The following is an 18696-nucleotide window of genomic DNA, read 5'->3' on the forward strand; positions in this document are numbered from 1 at the left end:
ACCTATGGACAGAAAGGAATCCATCTGATAGGTTTACTCCGTTGCATTTCAATCAGCGCATGATGGGCAAGGGACTTAATTGGATGATACAAAAGAATTAAGCAGGGGTTTAGTAATTAAGTTTAGTTTTTAATTGATGCTTAGTAAGTTTACGTTATCAAACTTTAAATTATAGTCTCGGAATTAAGTTAATGTAATTTTTAATTAACCTTTTTTAAGACCATTATATGAAATTTGAAATTATCATCTCAGAAACTGTCAACTGTAATAACTCACAAAAGTTAACATGTAACTTAATAATACAAACAAGACGATGCACACAGACATTAATTGATAAAAATAACTGAAAAATACGAACACGATGAACCTAAAAAACATTGACTGATAAAATTAACTCTAAACATACAACACAACGACCAAAAAAGATCTAAGGTCCAACATCATCACCAACTCCACTCGGTCCAGCACGCTGAGGACATCGACTCCGACTATGACTCTGTCTACCACAGAGACGACATATACGAGGACCATGCCTTTCTCGTGAATCCATTTCATTGAGGTATCGGGTCAATTTGGGACGACCTTTCGACGTTCACCGCAAGGCGGGGTTAGCAACCAATGTCAGTCCTGGATAAGTAGGCCATGTCTCTGGATCACCTGATGGTACGATCTCAAATCTGTAGACCTTATGAACCTCCGTTATCATGTACACATCATTCACATACAACTACCATTCGAGGTACTTCTGGTTGGCACAGTAAGCAATAACATGTCAACATGGTAGTCGTTCCACTTGAAAGTGCCCACAGTCACACGTCCGTCGTGCAAGATCAACTGCCAACAACTTTCCATTAGGCATTACACACCTCAAACACCTCGTTTCGTCTACCAAACTGGTGCACAACTATATTTCCAACACGTTGCATATTTGCTTCTATCTGCTGTTGTGCAAAAGCAGAGAAAGTAAATCCAGCCCACTTGCAATCGTGAGCCTCAGCACTCTTATGCGTAAATAGCTCGTTTAAGCAATAATATGTTGCTCGGACAAGCGCCAATACAGGGAGGTTTCGGGCATCCTTTAGAACTGAATTAATGCACTCGACAAGGTTTATCGTCATGTGGCCCCATCGATGTTCCTCGTCAAATGCTAATACCCAATTTCTAATTCCAATGGCATCACACCACCAGACATATGCCTCACCTTGCACTTGCAACCTCTTATAGTTGATGTCTCCTCCACCGTCCTTGAATATCCAATGTTGACCACAAACTTTTGCAAGTGAGAAACTTTGAATGCCCTTAAGAAGTTGCTACTGATGTGTCTAATACAAAACATCCACCATGCTCATGGAGGTTTTCAATCACCTCTGAAACGATTTATTGTTGTTTGGATTGACTCATGTCGGTCTGAGATTATACCCACACCATCTCTTCTAACAACATGCCTTTGTAAATTACTCAGAAAAAAGTGCCACGCATCAGCGGTCTCCCCCTCCACTGGGACAAAACCGATAGGCACAATGTTCTGGTTACCATCTTGTGCTACAACAACCAAAAGTGCACCTTTGTATTTTCTATAAAGGTGTGTGTCGTCAACTTGAACTAGAGGCTTGCAATTCTTGAAAGCTCTAATGCACGGGATGAAACTTCAAAATATGCGGTGACTGATAGTGTAGTTGAACCTTGACTAGACTTTCACAATTATAGATTTTTACCTAGATGGACGGGTCAGTCTCAACCAATGGCCTTATAGCCTCAGCAATTGTATCCGAGTCTAACTTGGAATGATCATGTGAAATCGTTCTCATGGTGCACGTGTGCCTACCGTTGTATCTGCGTATCTCCCAACAACCTTTTTTTCGTATCAAGCTGGCTCGGATTAATCAATTGCACCCACACCCATACGTCTTGCATTTTGCATAGAACGTCTATGGTTCAGACTCATACACATTGTAGTCGATTCCTATAGAGATAGTATAACCTCTAATTGCTGCAACGACCGACTTTCTAGAACTATATTCCATTTCAATCCTGAACTCTCCGTCCTCAGGATTAGCAACACCTATAGAAAGCAAAAATCATCATTCATTGATCCATCCAAAATATAAATTAAGAAAAATATATTATTCACTCATCACACGTACCTATGTTTGCATATTCTGGGAACTCCGATGCATGCATCGTGTCAAAATTCAAATTACGCATAAAAGATGGAATGTCCATCGGTTGACTAACTGCGGAAGAAACCACTACACTCTCCATTGCTGCCTCAACTCCCACATCACCATTCTCGTCTTCATCGCTGGCTTCATAAGTAGCTTCGAAGTCTTCTTCGTTGTAACTGTTCATTCTTTCGTACACTGCAGCTCTATCATCCACTATATCTGAATCATTTTGAATCTCATTTGCCTCTACATTTTCAAAGTCAATATAAAACTCAATCTGTGGCTGTTGCACCTGAGTCTGCCATTGAATATAGAATATATTCTCCATACTCGCTTTGTTAATGATCGGCATAATATCAAACTGTATTAGACCATCAAAGACTATAACAGGATTCTAATACAGAATACTACTCACTCTCCTCAACATACCGTTTTTCATGCTTTGACAGAGACCATTCTGAAGCTCCATGAACGTCATGGTGCATGGAACCACAAACGAAAATGAATTCTGACACACAAACTTTACTTCCTCATGAGTATTATATATAATCTCACTGTTGCGATACATTATCAAGTTTGCAGTACCCTCCATCACACCAGAAATACACTCAAACAACTCATTTCTTCGCAATGAAATGGTACTGAATTTGCCCTTATATAAAGAAAGCACTCAACATGCACACCACATGTTGCATCGCCATCGAATCACAAAGCAACATGTTAGCAACACGCCCCATGTGTTGAAGCTGCCCTTGAATCACATTTCGACACATCATCAACACGCCCCCACGTGTTGAAGCTGCCCTCGAATCATACAATGACATGTCAGCAACATGCCCCCACGTGGTGTCAGCAACATGCCCCTACGTGGTGTTAACTCGCCATCCACATGCTGCATCAGTATGTCCTCATGTGTTGGTGCTGCATGCCTGACATGTCCACCAACATACAAATACACCAAAATACCTATTTCCACTAAAAATACCAACAAACTCTCCATATTAGAAAAAATAATCCACCAAAAGTTTTTATATTTAGCAAATGATTTGTCTATTTGATCTAAATTTTTGTGGCAATATTTGAATAAATATTTAGAAGATGCACAAAAAAATTCAGAATAAAAGTTAATCTCTAATTTTTTCTTTTTATTTTTTAAAAAAATTTGGTCAATCACAATTAAAATTAAAACAATATATATTTAATATAAAATTATCAAATTTTAAAAATAAAAATATCCTATTTCTTTTAGAATAACTGCAAAAATTTACATCAAAATTATAATTTTGCGAGAGTTTAGTGATAATCCATTTTTTCTTTTTTATTTTTAATATTAAATGTGCAATGAATAATGATATTCGTTTGCAAATAAGTAATTGTCCATTTTCAAATAATCACACGAAATAATTGAAACATATTGAAGTTATGAAATTCTTCTTAACTAAGTTAATTTAATTAATTGTATATTATGTTTTGGATAAACACCCAAAAATATACCTAAATTATTTTTTATTAATAAAAATATTTTTAAATTTTATTATCGATAAAAATATCTTTAAATTATTTTAAAATGTGACAAAATATATATACATGTGAACTGAGACGTTTTACATTAACAGAAAATAGTAATGTAACAAATAAAACTTTTTATATGGCAAATGAAATTTTGATATTGGTAAGTGAGCCACATTATGTTCTTTCATTAAAGGAGTATATCTCTAATTATAGTTGACTATTTTTGGTACTTTTTAAAATTATTTAAAAGTATTTTTGTTGATAATAAAATCCGAAAACATTTTCGGATGCATTTTTGTCAAGGTTCTGAATATTGAACTCGTCAATGAATCACTCTAGTTATTAGTTCAACCAATTTAATCGTGGTTCAACAAAAAAATTATTTTATAATAAAATGATAAATAAAATATAAATAAACATACTAAAACATAACTATAGACTAATATAAATTTCAAAATATCATCTAAATTAAAAGTATTATACAACCACAACATTATAATCTCGTCTAAAAACAAACTCAAAAGTCAAATAATAAAAGAAACAACCAATCATAAAATGCCAACCTCAATAGATATACAACCAAAAAAAAAATTCACCATAGAACCATAAGTCCATACCAGAATCAAAGAAAATTAGTCACTATAACAACAGAACCATAACAATTAATAATAAAACCACAAAATATCATAATCAAGATACAAGAACATCATCGACGATCCTAAACCAAACTAGAGGAATGACAACAAGAGGTACACAACCAAAAAAATTTACAACAGAATCATAAATCCATAACAGAATCAAAGAAAATCAGTCATTATAACAACAGAGCCATAACAAATTAACAATAGAACCACACAATATAAGAATCAAGATTCAAGAACATCATCAACATCATTGACAATGCTAAACCAAACCAGAGTAATGACAACAATAATTAAAAAAATAAATAAAAAATCACATATTAACAATCTTAAGAAGAATACCTTCTAGAGCACAGAGAGAAAACTGGATGGCTGAAGTAGAGAAGGGCTAGAGTGTGGTGGAACAGAGCTGGCGCGGCAAAACAATGACTTTGCACGATGGAGGAATGACGCGAGACAAGAGCAAGTGCCAAAGTGAGGAGATGATAGTGGACGAGAATGACGGAGTGACGAGAACAAGTGGAGGGTGACTTCGAATAGTGGTGAAGATGATAGTAGTGAAAAAGGCAGTAGCTAAACGGAGCAATTGACGGAGTGATGGAGGAGCTTGATGCTGTTGCTAGTAGTTGTGAGTGAATGAGTGCTCATTGCTCAATAAAAGGGGAAGAGAATTAGGTCATTAGAGTTTCTGTTTTATCTTTTTTCTTTTTTTTTAAAGCACAAACTAGTGTCATTTTGGTGCAAAATGTGAAAATCAACCGATTCCAATTCGATTTGATCGGACGATTTCTGACCAATTTAACAGTCCAATAGTGATTGATTTTAGAATAGACGATTTTGATTTCTGACCGAATCAGAATCTTTAACTGTTCACAATTTAACTAATTGATCAATTGATTTGAACCTTAATTTTTATAGTTTAATATTTTTGTGTTATCATATGGATCCTGTTCAAATCCATATTCTAAGTAAAAAATAAGGTAAATTAATTTAATTATATTAGGTATATATTAAAATTAATAACAAATATAAAATATATATTAAAATATAAAATATATATTAAAAATAATTAAACTATATACAACAGATTTTACCGTTTAATTTTAGTGACTAAGGGTGTGTTTGTGAATCACGTTGGAGAAGATAAAAGTGGGTTTGAATGCTTTGAACGCTGATCTTTTATGTTTGTCAACTTTTCTTTTCTAAACGCCAACGGAATTTTGCATCCCAAAAATTCGTTTACTAGAAACAAGAAATTATACCTTTTGCGTTTATTCAACCTACGTTTAAGTTTGTTGTTGGTTATTATTGGTTTTTCCATAATTTTTTTAAATAAATACTGAGAATATTAAAATAATTATTCTAATTTTTGTGCACTATTTACTATTTTAATTTTTTATAATATGTATTATTGTTCTTATTAAAAATAATAAATTAAATAAAAAATTAATTATAAATAATAATAAAAATATAACTTGTAAAAAATTAAAACCTAAAATAATAATAAAAATAAAATTATTAAAAATATTTAAAAAGAGTACTAAAATATGTTATTTTATATATTATTTTTAATTTAATAAATAAATATTAATTTTTACTATAAAAAATATTTAAAAAGTTGTCAATTTTTATGTTATTTTTAGTTTCATAAATAAATATTAATTTTTATTATAATAATAAAAAATTATAATATACTAAAACAAAGTATTATAAAAAAATACTATATAAAATATACTAAAAAAATATAAAAAATTAAATATACTTAAAAAATAATATTATAATTTAATATTATATTTTTTTAGTAATTAATTAATTATTTATCTAAAAGTAATTTTAACTAATATTATCCAAATAATATTTATTTTATTAAAATTAATTTTAGTAAAAATTATCAAACATAAATTATGTAATTCACTTCTACCTAAAATTAATTCTACAAAATTACTTTTATTCAAACTCCAATTTGTCCAACGTAAATCCAAACACACACTAAATAATACTTTTGAAAATAGCATTTTTGTGGTTGGTGACGGAACAGGGTGTATATATATATATTGCATACCATACTATTAGCCAAGAATCCGGTATCGTTAAGCACGAAGAAAGAACCATAGGCGGAAATTCCAAACCCCAGCTTCCTTCTTAAAATTACAATCTCAACTTTCACCTTCTTCACTTCGATTCCCAGGTACGCTCTCAGATCTCATTTTCCTCACTCCAGATCTGATTTCTTTTACCCTCCCTTTATCGATTCCATGTTTTACGCCTTTCTGACGATTCTATTATTGGAATAATATATTGTTGCGTTTTGTCTGTTTCAGGAAGCTTCAAATGGCGGCGGCGGCTTCAGCAACAGCGCCTACCTTCACCGTTGGAACTGCCCATAGAGGAACCTCCCTCCCTCAATCGAAGCCTCTCGGAGGACTTAGGTTTAACTCGCAGAACCCCCTCAAGAACTTCTGCGGCCTCAAGGCTTCATCTTCCGTCACATTGGAGTCCCAATTATCGTTCTCCGGCAAGGAAACCGTTTTCGCCCTCCGAGCATCTTTTGCATCCAAGGCACAAACGCAAGACAGGACTATCCACTACAATCTTCAGCCTCAGGCATCGTTCAGAGTCGCCGTTCTCGGTGCCGCCGGAGGGATTGGCCAGCCTCTCGCTCTGCTCATCAAGATGTCCCCGCTTGTTTCTGATTTACACCTTTATGATATTGCCAATGTCAAGGGTGTTGCTGCTGACATCAGCCACTGCAACACGCCTTCGCAGGTCAGGGATTTCACCGGAGCTGCTGAGTTGGCTAACTGTTTGAAAGGGGTTGATGTTGTTGTTATCCCCGCTGGAGTTCCAAGGAAGCCAGGGATGACTCGCGACGACCTTTTCAACATCAATGCCGGCATTGTTAGGGACTTGGTTTCGGCTGTGGCTGATAATTGCCCCGGTGCTTTTATTCACATCATCAGTAATCCGGTGAACTCCACGGTGCCTATTGCGGCCGAGGTTCTGAAGCAGAAGGGTGTGTATGATCCTAAGAAGCTCTTTGGTGTTACTACCTTGGATGTTGTCAGGGCGAACACATTTGTTGCTCAAAGGAAGAACCTGAAGCTGATTGATGTTGATGTCCCTGTTGTTGGGGGCCATGCTGGGATTACCATACTTCCCCTGCTGTCGAAGACAAAGCCCTCCGCGAGTTTCACTGATGAAGAGATTGAAGAGTTAACTGTTAGGATTCAGAATGCAGGAACAGAAGTTGTTGAAGCAAAGGCTGGTGCCGGATCTGCTACTCTATCTATGGCATATGCGGCTGCTAGATTCGTTGAGTCCTCTCTTCGTGCTCTGGATGGAGATGGGGACGTGTATGAGTGCTCGTTTGTACAATCAGACCTGACTGAGCTTCCATTTTTTGCTTCAAGGGTCAAACTCGGCCGGAAAGGAGTTGAGGCTTTGGTTCCATCTGATCTCCAAGGGTTGACTGAATATGAACAGAAGGCTTTGGAAGCACTTAAGCCGGAACTTAAGGCCAGCATCGAAAAGGGGATTGCTTTTGCTCAGAAGCAAACAGTTGCTGCTTAAACCTTTAATTTATCAAAGCATTTAGTCTCTGTTGTCCCTTAGAATAGAAAATCAAAAGGTTGTTTCTCAAGGTATTATGGGTTTCTTTCTTTGAGCATAAATACTTCTTAGAGAAGTTAGGTTGAGGGTTTCATTGTAGAATCATACTGCATTCAGGACTTGGAATGCAAAATTTTCCATACTATCAATTCTGCTTCCAGCCCTATTGGTAGATAGGGAGTGAGTTTCCATTCCTGTTACTGAATTGTGCTCTAGTTTTTTTGTCAGAAATATCAAAAAATATCAAAATATATCATTGTTATCATGTAAAATTGGTACACTTGAAGTTTTAATTTCTCATTGTGTTTTTGAATAGTAAGGCTGGGAGACATTTCAAAAAGTTATGCTTACTTTGATCAACTTGAAGGCTAATGATCAATATTAGGTCAATTAAAATTTTTGTAAGGGCTATGCTCAGATATTTCCTGTGTACTTGGAATTTCACTCAAAACAGTAAATGTGCAGAAAATCATTTGAGAATAATAGTAGGACCATTGATTTATTGCTGTTACGTTTCCATAACTGTATGGACTTGCTAAAAGAAAAATTGTTTGTTGAATATAGTCATAATCATTCAAAAGTTGATTAAGAGGTACTCAAAATACAACACTGGAGACGCCTTCCTTGCTGCATGTCTAATAATAACCTCTTCTTTATGTAGACAAATCCTAGATAAACATCCTCAGTATGAACAAAATATCTCGAAAATGCCACTACCAAACCCATCAAGTGGCAAACACAAATATCCTCCTTCATGTCTGAGTGGCAAGTATCCAATATCTTCACCATGTGCATCACTTAATAGGACAGTCATATACAAAGTGATCAACTCAACAGCTTGAGACAAATTCAGATAAGCCCCTTGGTTTTATAGACTAACAAGTGAATGGTGCTTAGTTCTGAATAAAGCCAACCATATCTGCATCAGAGGCAAAGCTTTGCTAAAGGTGGTGTTTGCCGTTTGGTTTCAGAAAACTTGCCTTGAGGGGAGTGCTCCATTTGAAGTGTGTCTTTAGAGAAACTTCACAAAATTAGTGTTTGGTTTTGCAAACCTATGACAAGCTCAAGGGTTACCTTTACCAATAATCATTACAGGAGCAGAGCCCTCCACGGAAGTGGTGAAACCGATTATGGTCCCTAAGGACCACATCACGGTTGTAAACCCAGGAAAATGTTTTCAGGAAATTGTGGCAATCAACACATAGTCGGAGATTATTGGCCACTCTCAGTGTTGTGCCTGGTGGAGTAGCAAGAACCCCAAAAGCAACAGCCAATTTTTCACTGTGATAAGCGAGCACATAACCCTTTTCTTCGTCATCTATCTTATGTAACTCAGATGAAGGCTCAACAACATAACCTGCAATCTTCAGCTGCTTATTGATCTCATTCAGCGTCTTATAAATCTCGCTTTTTCTTGGGTGCAAAACATCATCGACAACAAAATCATGTACTGTTCCTTTCAACTCAATTGTGCTACAACCAGGTGTTGTTTGGATTGATTTTTCTTTCATAAGTTTTCTCACTTCTGCTACCTTGTCCCAGTGACCAGCTGAAGAATAAATATTCAGGAGCAAAACATAATCCCCGGCTTCTTGAGCCTTCAATTCAATCAAGTGTTCAATAACTCGTTCGCCAAGTGTAACGTTGCCATAAATTCTGCAAGCTCCAAGCAAGGTCCTCCATATTGTTGAATCTGGCCTCACAGCCATTGAGGTAATCAGTTGATAGGCCTTATCAAGTAAACCAGCGCGACCGAAGAGATCAACCATGCAGCCATAATGATGAATGTTGGGTGTAATCCCAAACTCTCGACTCATGCGGTTGAAAAATGAGATCCCCTCATCAACCAATCCAGAATGACTGCAAGCAGACAGCACTCCAGTGAATGTCTGATCATCAGGACAAATCCCCAATCTCTGCATCTCTTGAAATGCTTCAATTGCTTCTATCCCATATCCATTAGCTGCCAAACCAGAAATCATCGCACTCCATGAAACCACACTTTTATTGCAAGTTCCCTTGAATACCTCATAAGCCTTATCTAAACTACCACACCGAGAATACATAGATATCAGAGAATTAGACAAATTGCGAGCAGCACCATAACCATGTTCCATGATGTATCTATGAATTCGTTCACCGAATTCCAAGGCATTCAAATGAGCACAAGCTTGAAGAAGAAGCAAACAAGTAACATCATCAGGTTCACATTCATACTTTGAGCTCTGCATGGCATCAAACAAATTCAGAGCATCCCGACTCCGTTTATTACGAATTAAGCAAGAGATCATGACGTTCCAAGCAATGGTATCCCTCTGGGGAATCTCATCAAACACCTTGCATGCATCATGACATTGCTGACACTGTGAATACAAGTCCATGAGAGAAGTGAGCAAAAGGCTATCTGATTGGTGTCCATCTTTGAAGACATTGCAATGAACCTGTGCCCCTCCAAAAAGACACAGGAACCTGATACAACACTTAATAGCAAAAGAGGAAGATAATGGGTCTGCAGAAACACCTCTTCTCCTCATATCTCGATACAATAAGAGACCTTTTTGGGGTGAATCGCTCATAGAAGAGGCCCTGATCATGGTATTGTAATGAGAAACAAAAGGGGAAGTAAAGCTCTGGAAGAAACGGTGGGAATAGCTATGGTCCTGCAATGGGCCAGAGAGAGCAACACGGTTCAAGAAGTGAAGAGAAACTGCAGGGTGTTCAGCAAGAGATGTGCGGAGAATATGAGCGTGTAATTGAAGAAGATGGGTCTTGTGAGAAGCAGATTTTATGGCGGAAATGACCAACTCCATGATGGGTGTTGGTTGGTCATGTTTACTTTGCTGAAAAGGAGGTAACCATAAATTCGGGGGAGGTTGCTCCGGTGGGTTGGTGGTGTGATGAAGAAGATGAATGGCAATAAAAGAAGAAAGTGAAAGAGAGAGACGTTGGGGATTTGGCGCTGCAAGGAGCCAAGGGTTGTGGAAGAACACAACTTGTTTCATTTGCGGAATCTAGCAAAGATTTCAAGCTCTCAAGATTGAAGAACAGAATAGTAGAAACAGGGAAGGGAACTGACTACGCCGCCAAGTAAAAAATCTAATATTTCTAAATTTTTAATAATAATATTGTTTTAAAATGACAAGAAAAAAAAATTAAATTCTATTTACCACCTGTTCCCTTCTATTGGTTATCATTCGTAAACGCTCCCAAAATTTAGGTTATGTTTGGTTGAAAAAAAAAAATTGAGCGAATTTTTTATTTTATTTAAATATATTTGGGTAAAAAAAATTAAAAAAAATATATAAAAAAATAATTTTATTTTTTATTATAAAATATATTAAAAAAATAAGAATAATATTAAAAATATAAAAAAATAATTTTTTTAATATTAAAGAGATAAAAAATTAGTAGATTTTATTAATTTTTTTATCTATTTTTTAAATTTTTTTTCAATTAAATAATAAAAAATAATATTTTTTTCTTTTTTTTCTTCATTTTCTCTTTAAATAAACATAGTTTTACCGAGCATTAGCATTCCTCGTTGTATTGTGAAATTTACTATTTTATTTATTTCTTTCCATCGATTAACATTGTGAAAATTCATCATTTTATAGCATAATTTAGAAAAGCTTTTATCCAACGACACTATTTGAGAAGGATATAAAGAATATCATGCAAAATTGAAAATGGTATACCTATAAACTATAGATACTATTTTATTAAATAAAAAATACTCATTCTGCCATTATATATTTGCATTCATGAAAATTTTTAAGCGGTTTTGTGATGATGTAAAAAAAATAGTTAAGAAATAGTTAACATAAAAGTAAAGAAACCTAAATTAAGTGTATTTTCAATATTTCTCTGTGAAAATAATGAAAAGTACAAATTTTCAATTTTTAAGTGATACTCAAACAAATTGCAATGATTTTAAGAGAATTCTATAATTAACGGAATACGATCACTTATTGATTTTTTTGTTATTTTGTTAAAAGAATATAGAAACAATATAGTGAACTCATCTTATGGCGGAGGAAAAGGAAGCATCTAATAATTAACCCAAAGAAAAAAAATTCTTACGATTAAATTTTCTTTCATGCTATTGAACTCATTTCCTTTCAAAAGATAGTTCCATGAAAATACTTAATTCATTCTAACTTAAAAGACGAAGAATGAAAATCAAAAGTGCTTCATTCAAACCATAAGCGAGAACACCTCCTTTACAAAGGGCCAAAAAGATTAAAAAACAAAACAAAACAAAACAAAATACCACCACTCTCCAATTGATCATTCACCACTTGGGTGATTAAACATATAGCTAGAACACATTTGAATGTTGTGGGAGAAAGAAGGCAAAGACAACACAGATTTGATGTCTCGTTCATGATATTCATCATCATCAAAGCTAATAAATTTAACACCACCCATTGTGTTACTCTGACTAGCTGTTCTTAATGCATTATGTCCAATAATATGATATGATGATGAAGACGAAGATTCCATGGATGAATTTGAAGTACAACCCATCATGAGCTTCCTCTTCTTGTAATTAGCCTTGAAGCATGCTTGTCTAAGTCTTTTGGTATTGTCTTCAAGTTGCAAATCAGGCATTTCTTCCAGAAGCTTCTTTTCCTTCTCTAATATCTCAATTGCATTCCTTAGCTTCTCTTCACTCTCTCTCCCCTCTTCCTTCCCTAGCTCCTTCAATACCCCCATCACACCCCAAAACAAAACGTTGCACGAATCAGTATCCTTAATTACTACAATAATTAAAGGATTAATAATAATAATAATAATGTAAACTTTTAATTAGTTTATACAATACATTAACCCCAATATATGTAAACAATACAACATCATCTTTAATTTGATACCTCAAATAATAAAAACACAAAAACATGGTATCAACATCAAAACATTAGTATATATGTGTTCATAAAATGTAACAAAAAAAAAGAAATGAAAAAAAAAAGAATGTTCTTAATAGCTTTTAGAATTTGCATCTATATAAGAATAGAATAGAATAATGTGAAGTAATGAAGGGACCTGAACATTATTGATGAGGGTTTGAAGGCTCATAAGTTTTCGATGAGGCCACCTTCGAATCCCTAACTCTCTGCATCTCTTCTTCAAAAGAGTTAAGCCCACATCAAGTTCCTTCGCTGCTTGAGTTATTGGCATGTAGAAATACTCCGATATCATCTTCCTTGATAACATTTTCGTACTGTTGCTACTTCTCTCTTCTCTACAAACTCGTTTATTCATAACCCTCCGGATGCTCTTATCTTCTTCATTGTTTTTGTTGGAAAGTAATGATGATGATGAAACTTTTTCTGAACAATCAAAGCCGGCATCCACTTCGTTCCAGACAGAAAACCCTTTCTTGATATCATAAAAGTCATAGTCTGCATATATATATAAGGACATGGTATAATATAAGTAGCTATAATAGTATAAGAATCTAATGAGCAAAAAATAAAAACTTAAAACTCATCATGGTGATATATATACCTTTAATAGTTGAAATTGGCTCGATGGAAAGAGTTTCATAAAACGGAAGTGAAGGGTAACACTCCATGTCTTGTATTGAAAACTCGTGTGCCCAACATCCCAGTGGTGGATATTCGTTAGTGTTTCCACTGAAATATAAATTGAAAATGAATAAATGCAGAGCACAGTGGCAATGCAAATAATTCACAAAAAGAAAAGTATATATAGTATAGTGTTGTAACTTGTAACGAGTTAATCTAAATAGATTACCAGAAAGAATAATAATCATAATCATATACGGAAAATTGGGTGGGAAGTGGGAAAGGATCATCAATTTGTTGAGGGTTGAAGAAGTTGCAAGAAGCCATGAAGAAGATGATGATGGAGAGAATTGATGAAGCGAGGAATATAGTGATTAGTGAGTGAGTGAGGGATACGAAGAGAAAGAAGTTGGCAATATATATACGAATGATGATGATAATGATGATGATAAATGGGTGATAATGGAGGGTAATTACTTGGAGAAAGTGCGCAGCCTTCTACCAGTTAAATGGCTTTTAATGCTATGCTTATGAGTTGTGAGAGTTACAAGGATCTTATTAATTGCATGAATATATAATTCTAATCAAACCTGTTTTGATCTTAGCCATTAGATTTGGGTTCAACCTAGCTTTTATATTATTTCATTAGAGTAAATTATTAAAATAACACTCACAAAATTTATATTGCTGGCAAAATAAATCTTAAACGATACTAACAACAAATAAATTTAAAAAAAAATAAAAAATGCGATAAAAAAATTAGATATTAAATATATATTTTAAAAAGATTTTAGAGATCAGATTTTAATATAAATTTTTGTAATTATTATTAAAAAATAATTTTTTTATTTTTAAAATTTGATAATTTTATGTAAAATAAATTTTTTATAAAAAAATTATTGTGAGTTATCATGTTTCTTAAAAAAGTTTGGGTAACATGCATGTGTCATAAGTGCACATAATAAGTTTATTGCTAGTAGAAAATTTAAATATTTTTATTTAATGAATATAAAATAAATATATTAAAAATTTAAATATTTTATATTTTAAATGAATTTTTTTTATTTTGTAATTTTAACATATGCCTTAAAAAGCACATGATAAATAAACCTTTTTTAAATAAAAAAATTTAAAGATAAAGTTTTGTTATAAATTTTTTTGTACATCTTCTAAATATTTATTCAAAGGTTGACATAAAAATTAAAATCAAATAGATAAGTCATTTATTAAATATAAAAATTGTTTTGTCACTTACAAAAAATATAATAATGATTGATTATTTTTGTCGCATTTTCGGATCACTTAGAGGTTATTTTGTCGAGAATATCTTTCAGTAACTTTAACTTTTTGTCAATAGCTAAATCTTCGAGTACTAAATTAGTAGTTAACCCTACATTATTATTAGAAGATTACTCACATACCGTTACCTTTATATAAATTTGATAATTGAAAATTGTTAAATGATAATCTAGTTAAACATGATAAATTATCTGACGATTTTCAACTATCAACTTTATACGAAGATAACTCCATGTGAATTTCTACTTTATTAATATTATTACAAAATATTATTTGTATACTAAAATCAACTACCAAAATTAATCATTATGTATTTGTGTATAAATACATGTGAATTTAACTCATTTTTAATATGTATTTTATATTTTAATATAGATTTTATATTTTAATGTATATTATTATGTATTTATGACTGATTTTAATTATTGTTATTATTATTAGAGTTTTTTTAATTATATATCTTAAGAACACATTTTAAGTATATCGAAAAACAATTATTAAAAGTTATTAAAAAATAAATATTTTTATATTTTTAATACATTAAATACATTAAAATTAAAAAAAATTATTATTTTATTTTTTTAAAGTGTGTTCTTAGGACATAATTTAACTAAATCTTTATTATTATTATTATTATTATTATTATTATTATTATTATCTCGAATAAAATAATTGTTTGTTTGATAATTAAAAGTTTTACATTAATAAAGTTTCTTTTACTAGTAGTATTACTAAACAAGTAACGAAAGTGTGGAAGTGTAATAATAAAATAACTAATTAAGGTAATTCTATACATTCACTTAAATTTTGTCTAAAATCAAAATATCATTAATCATTTTTTAATGGGTTAATTTGTGTGTTTAATTATAATTAAATAATTATTTTGGACAGAATGAGGTGTCATTTTTTTATTATTTTTTTATTTATGAGATAAATAATAATATGTCTTCGTTCCAAAAATATAGTTAAACAAACTAAACTCTTCATTTTTTAAACAAGCTAAGTAGTCAATCTTACTACTCTTATCTTTTAAAATGTTTATAAATTAATAAAAAAAGTTCGATGATAAATATTTCTAAACGTAGATAAAAAGCAATTTTTTTTTATTTTTATAAAGTTATTATTAAATTATTTTTTATTTAAAATTAGTAGAATAATTAAAAAAAAACTATGGGCATTACTTTTATGAGGGTAAAAAACATAAACAAGCCAAAGGGAGAACAATTTTACACAAATAAGCCAAAGCAAAATCTGATTCATCAATCAACCAAAGCACATTTCTATGTAGTTCGAACAACATGGTTCGAACTCACTTTCCACGTAATTCAAACCAATAGGTTCGAATTACACATTGTAACCCATAGCCACATAATTTGAACCAATTTGGTTCGAACTCTAACTTCATAATTCGAACCAATTAGGTTCGAATTACACTCCTCAAGTAATTTGAACCAGCTTGGTTCGAATTACACAGACCATATTTCGTACTAGGCTGGTTCGAATTAGTGAGGACCAGACCTGTATATATATGGTGTGAACGTGAGTTGCTATCATTAGAGGGGAGTAAGATGGCTAGTGTGGAGAGTTTCATAGTGTTGGTTCACCACAGAGGATCCATTAAGAGGAAAACTCGTTTCGGTGTGAAGTTCACTGATAAGAATCCTCTCTGTATTATCGTCAGGCCTACGACGAGGTATGAGGACCTTGTTAGCTCTGTACTGCTGAAACTTGGTCTAGAAGGTGTGAAACGGGTTAAGAAGTATTTTTTTATCGAATTCCAATCATGGTGCTCCAGGAAACCATAAAGTATGATTGTTTCACGATCGGGAGTGATGAGGACTTGCAGGTCATGTTTCATTGTCGCCGGCAGTTTTCAGAGGTGAGGACACCAGAACTGTTGGCAAAGTTGGTTGACGCAGTGTCCAGCTCGGAGGTTCGAACTGGAATACCACCACTTTAGCCACAGTAGCCGATTCTAGCTCCAAACCTGCCGTTGCATCTTCCTTCGTCCCAGCGTACGAGCCACCCGTCCAACCTGTCGCCTCCCATTCGTTCGCTGTTGATCTCAACGGCAGTGTAGGCGAAGAGGTCGGTGAAGGGGAATATCTGCGGACCTCTTTACAGTGTGTTACACCGGCTGGGGTTGGAGATGGATTCTTGGATGATTCAGAGAACGATAATGTCGAGCCGGATATGATTGCTGATGACAGTGGCGATGATGTTGGAGCAAGTGAGACTGCTGGGGCGGGCGGTGGTTCTAGCTCTGGCACGCAGCAGTACCCTCCACATACTTTGGGAGGTCAAACGTTACAACGGACCACATACTTGTCTCGTCACCTCCATTTCCAGCGACCACAGGAGTTTGGATTACCATGTGATATCAGCATTCATTATGCCAATGGTTAGGGATGATGCATTCGTCAGCATCAAGGTGCTCCTAAATGCCACCGCCACACACTTTGGGTTTAGGCCGACTTACAGGAGGGTCTGGTTGGCGAAGCAGAAGGCTGTTGCCCTCATCTATGGTGACTGGGATGAGTCGTACAACGAGCTCCCAAGGTGAGTGTTAGGAGTCCAGTTGACGATGCCTGGTACTGTTGTAGTCCTAAGGACGAGCCCTGTTCGTGTCGGTGGACAGTTGGACAGTTCGGACACATGACGATGAATATATCTGAGTGTGTGAACTCGATCCTCAAGGGTGTCAAAAACCTTCCGGTGTGCTCGCTATTGAAGGCAACATACAGAAGGTTGGCCGAATTATTTGTTCGCAAAGGGAGAGAGGCTGAGGCGCACATGGGATCCGGACAACAATTTAGTCAGCACTTGGTGAAGTGTATTGAGGCCAACTTGAAGACGGCTAGGTGCTTCACGGTTACTGTGTACGACAGAAATAACTCCGAGTTCACCGTTGCAGAGACAACTCCGACTGGTTCTTTCTCACTGGGTAGCTACAGAGTCTCGCTTGCATCTCACACATGTGACTGCGGATACTTCCAGGCACTTCATTTCCCATGTCCCCACGCACTGGCATGCTGTGCCTACTCACGGCTTACATGGGAGCCTTACGTCCACTAGGTGTATCGTCTTAGTTCGGTCTTCAGTGTGTATCGGATGGGTTTCACACCTCCCATTCCGGAGGGTTTCTGGCCACCATATGACGGGCCGACTGTCATCCCTGACCCCAATAAGAGGCGTGCGAGAGAAGGTCGTCCAAGGTCCACTCAGATACGGATCAATATGGACGAGGTAGATCCGAACCTGCCAAAGAGATGTGGGCTTTGTCGGTAGCCCGGCCACACACGTCAGAGTTGCCCACAGTTCGGAGGAGCAGAGCACACACGGGAACATGATTAGGTGTATTGGTGGCTTTGGTACTTTTGTTATTTCAATTTTGCGTTTAGATTCCACTATTATCGGTTTTCTTACTTGTAGTTGGTGGCTGATAGAATTTGCTAACGTTAGTGCGATGTACTTTGAATGGGATTTTAGTTAATGAATATATTCTGTCTCTGCTGTTTTAAATGAAATGTATGTCTAATACACACCGGAATAAATAACTGTACGAGTTTTATTAAGACATGATGCGAAAACTATGTTCGTAACTTAAATTGCTGTGTGGAACGAATTCTGAGTAATTCGAACCATGTTAGTTCAAATTACTTGGTGACTATTTTTTCAGTGTAATTCGAACCTAATTGGTTCGAATTATGAAGTTAGAGTTCAAACCAAACTGGTTCGAATTATGTGGCTATGGTAGGTTCGAATTACGTGGAAAGTGAGTTCGAACCATGTTGGTTCGAACTACATAGAAATGTGCTTTGGTTGATTGATGAATTAGATTTTGCTTTGACTTATTTGTGTCAAATTGTTCTCTCCTTGGCTTGTTTACATTTTTTACCCCTTTTATGAGATAAAGAAAGAAGAAAAAAGTGTGATCTC

General features: G+C 34.5%; 4 protein-coding genes across 4 annotated transcripts; 2 read left to right on the plus strand and 2 right to left on the minus strand.

Annotated features, from left to right (window-relative positions):
- Positions 1 to 6328: 6328 nt before the first annotated feature.
- On the plus strand, positions 6329 to 8199 carry LOC112710233 (malate dehydrogenase, chloroplastic). The gene is made up of 2 exons (XM_025762395.3): positions 6329 to 6506; positions 6640 to 8199. The coding sequence occupies exon 2, from the start codon at positions 6650 to 6652 to the stop codon at positions 7886 to 7888; it is 1239 nt and encodes a 412-aa protein (XP_025618180.1). The 5' UTR covers positions 6329 to 6506; positions 6640 to 6649; the 3' UTR covers positions 7889 to 8199.
- Positions 8200 to 8399: 200 nt separating this feature from the next.
- Positions 8400 to 11231, minus strand: LOC112710224 (pentatricopeptide repeat-containing protein At3g47530). The gene has a single exon (XM_025762384.3). The coding sequence runs from the start codon at positions 10927 to 10929 to the stop codon at positions 9004 to 9006; it is 1926 nt and encodes a 641-aa protein (XP_025618169.1). The 5' UTR covers positions 10930 to 11231; the 3' UTR covers positions 8400 to 9003.
- A 983-nt stretch (positions 11232 to 12214) lies between these two features.
- On the minus strand, positions 12215 to 13505 carry LOC112774246 (protein RKD3-like). The gene is made up of 3 exons (XM_072233442.1): positions 13439 to 13505; positions 12974 to 13332; positions 12215 to 12679 (listed from the first exon to the last, which is right to left on the minus strand). Exons 1-3 carry the CDS (start codon positions 13503 to 13505, stop codon positions 12215 to 12217), a joined length of 891 nt encoding a protein of 296 aa, XP_072089543.1.
- A 3907-nt stretch (positions 13506 to 17412) lies between these two features.
- Positions 17413 to 17832, plus strand: LOC114925341 (uncharacterized). The gene has a single exon (XM_029292930.1). It carries the CDS (start codon positions 17413 to 17415, stop codon positions 17830 to 17832), a length of 420 nt encoding a protein of 139 aa, XP_029148763.1.
- The last annotated feature ends 864 nt before the right edge of the window (positions 17833 to 18696 follow it).

Source organism: Arachis hypogaea, chromosome 1 (genome assembly GCF_003086295.3).
Source record: "Arachis hypogaea cultivar Tifrunner chromosome 1, arahy.Tifrunner.gnm2.J5K5, whole genome shotgun sequence".
NCBI classification, from domain to species: Eukaryota; Viridiplantae; Streptophyta; class Magnoliopsida; order Fabales; family Fabaceae; genus Arachis; species Arachis hypogaea.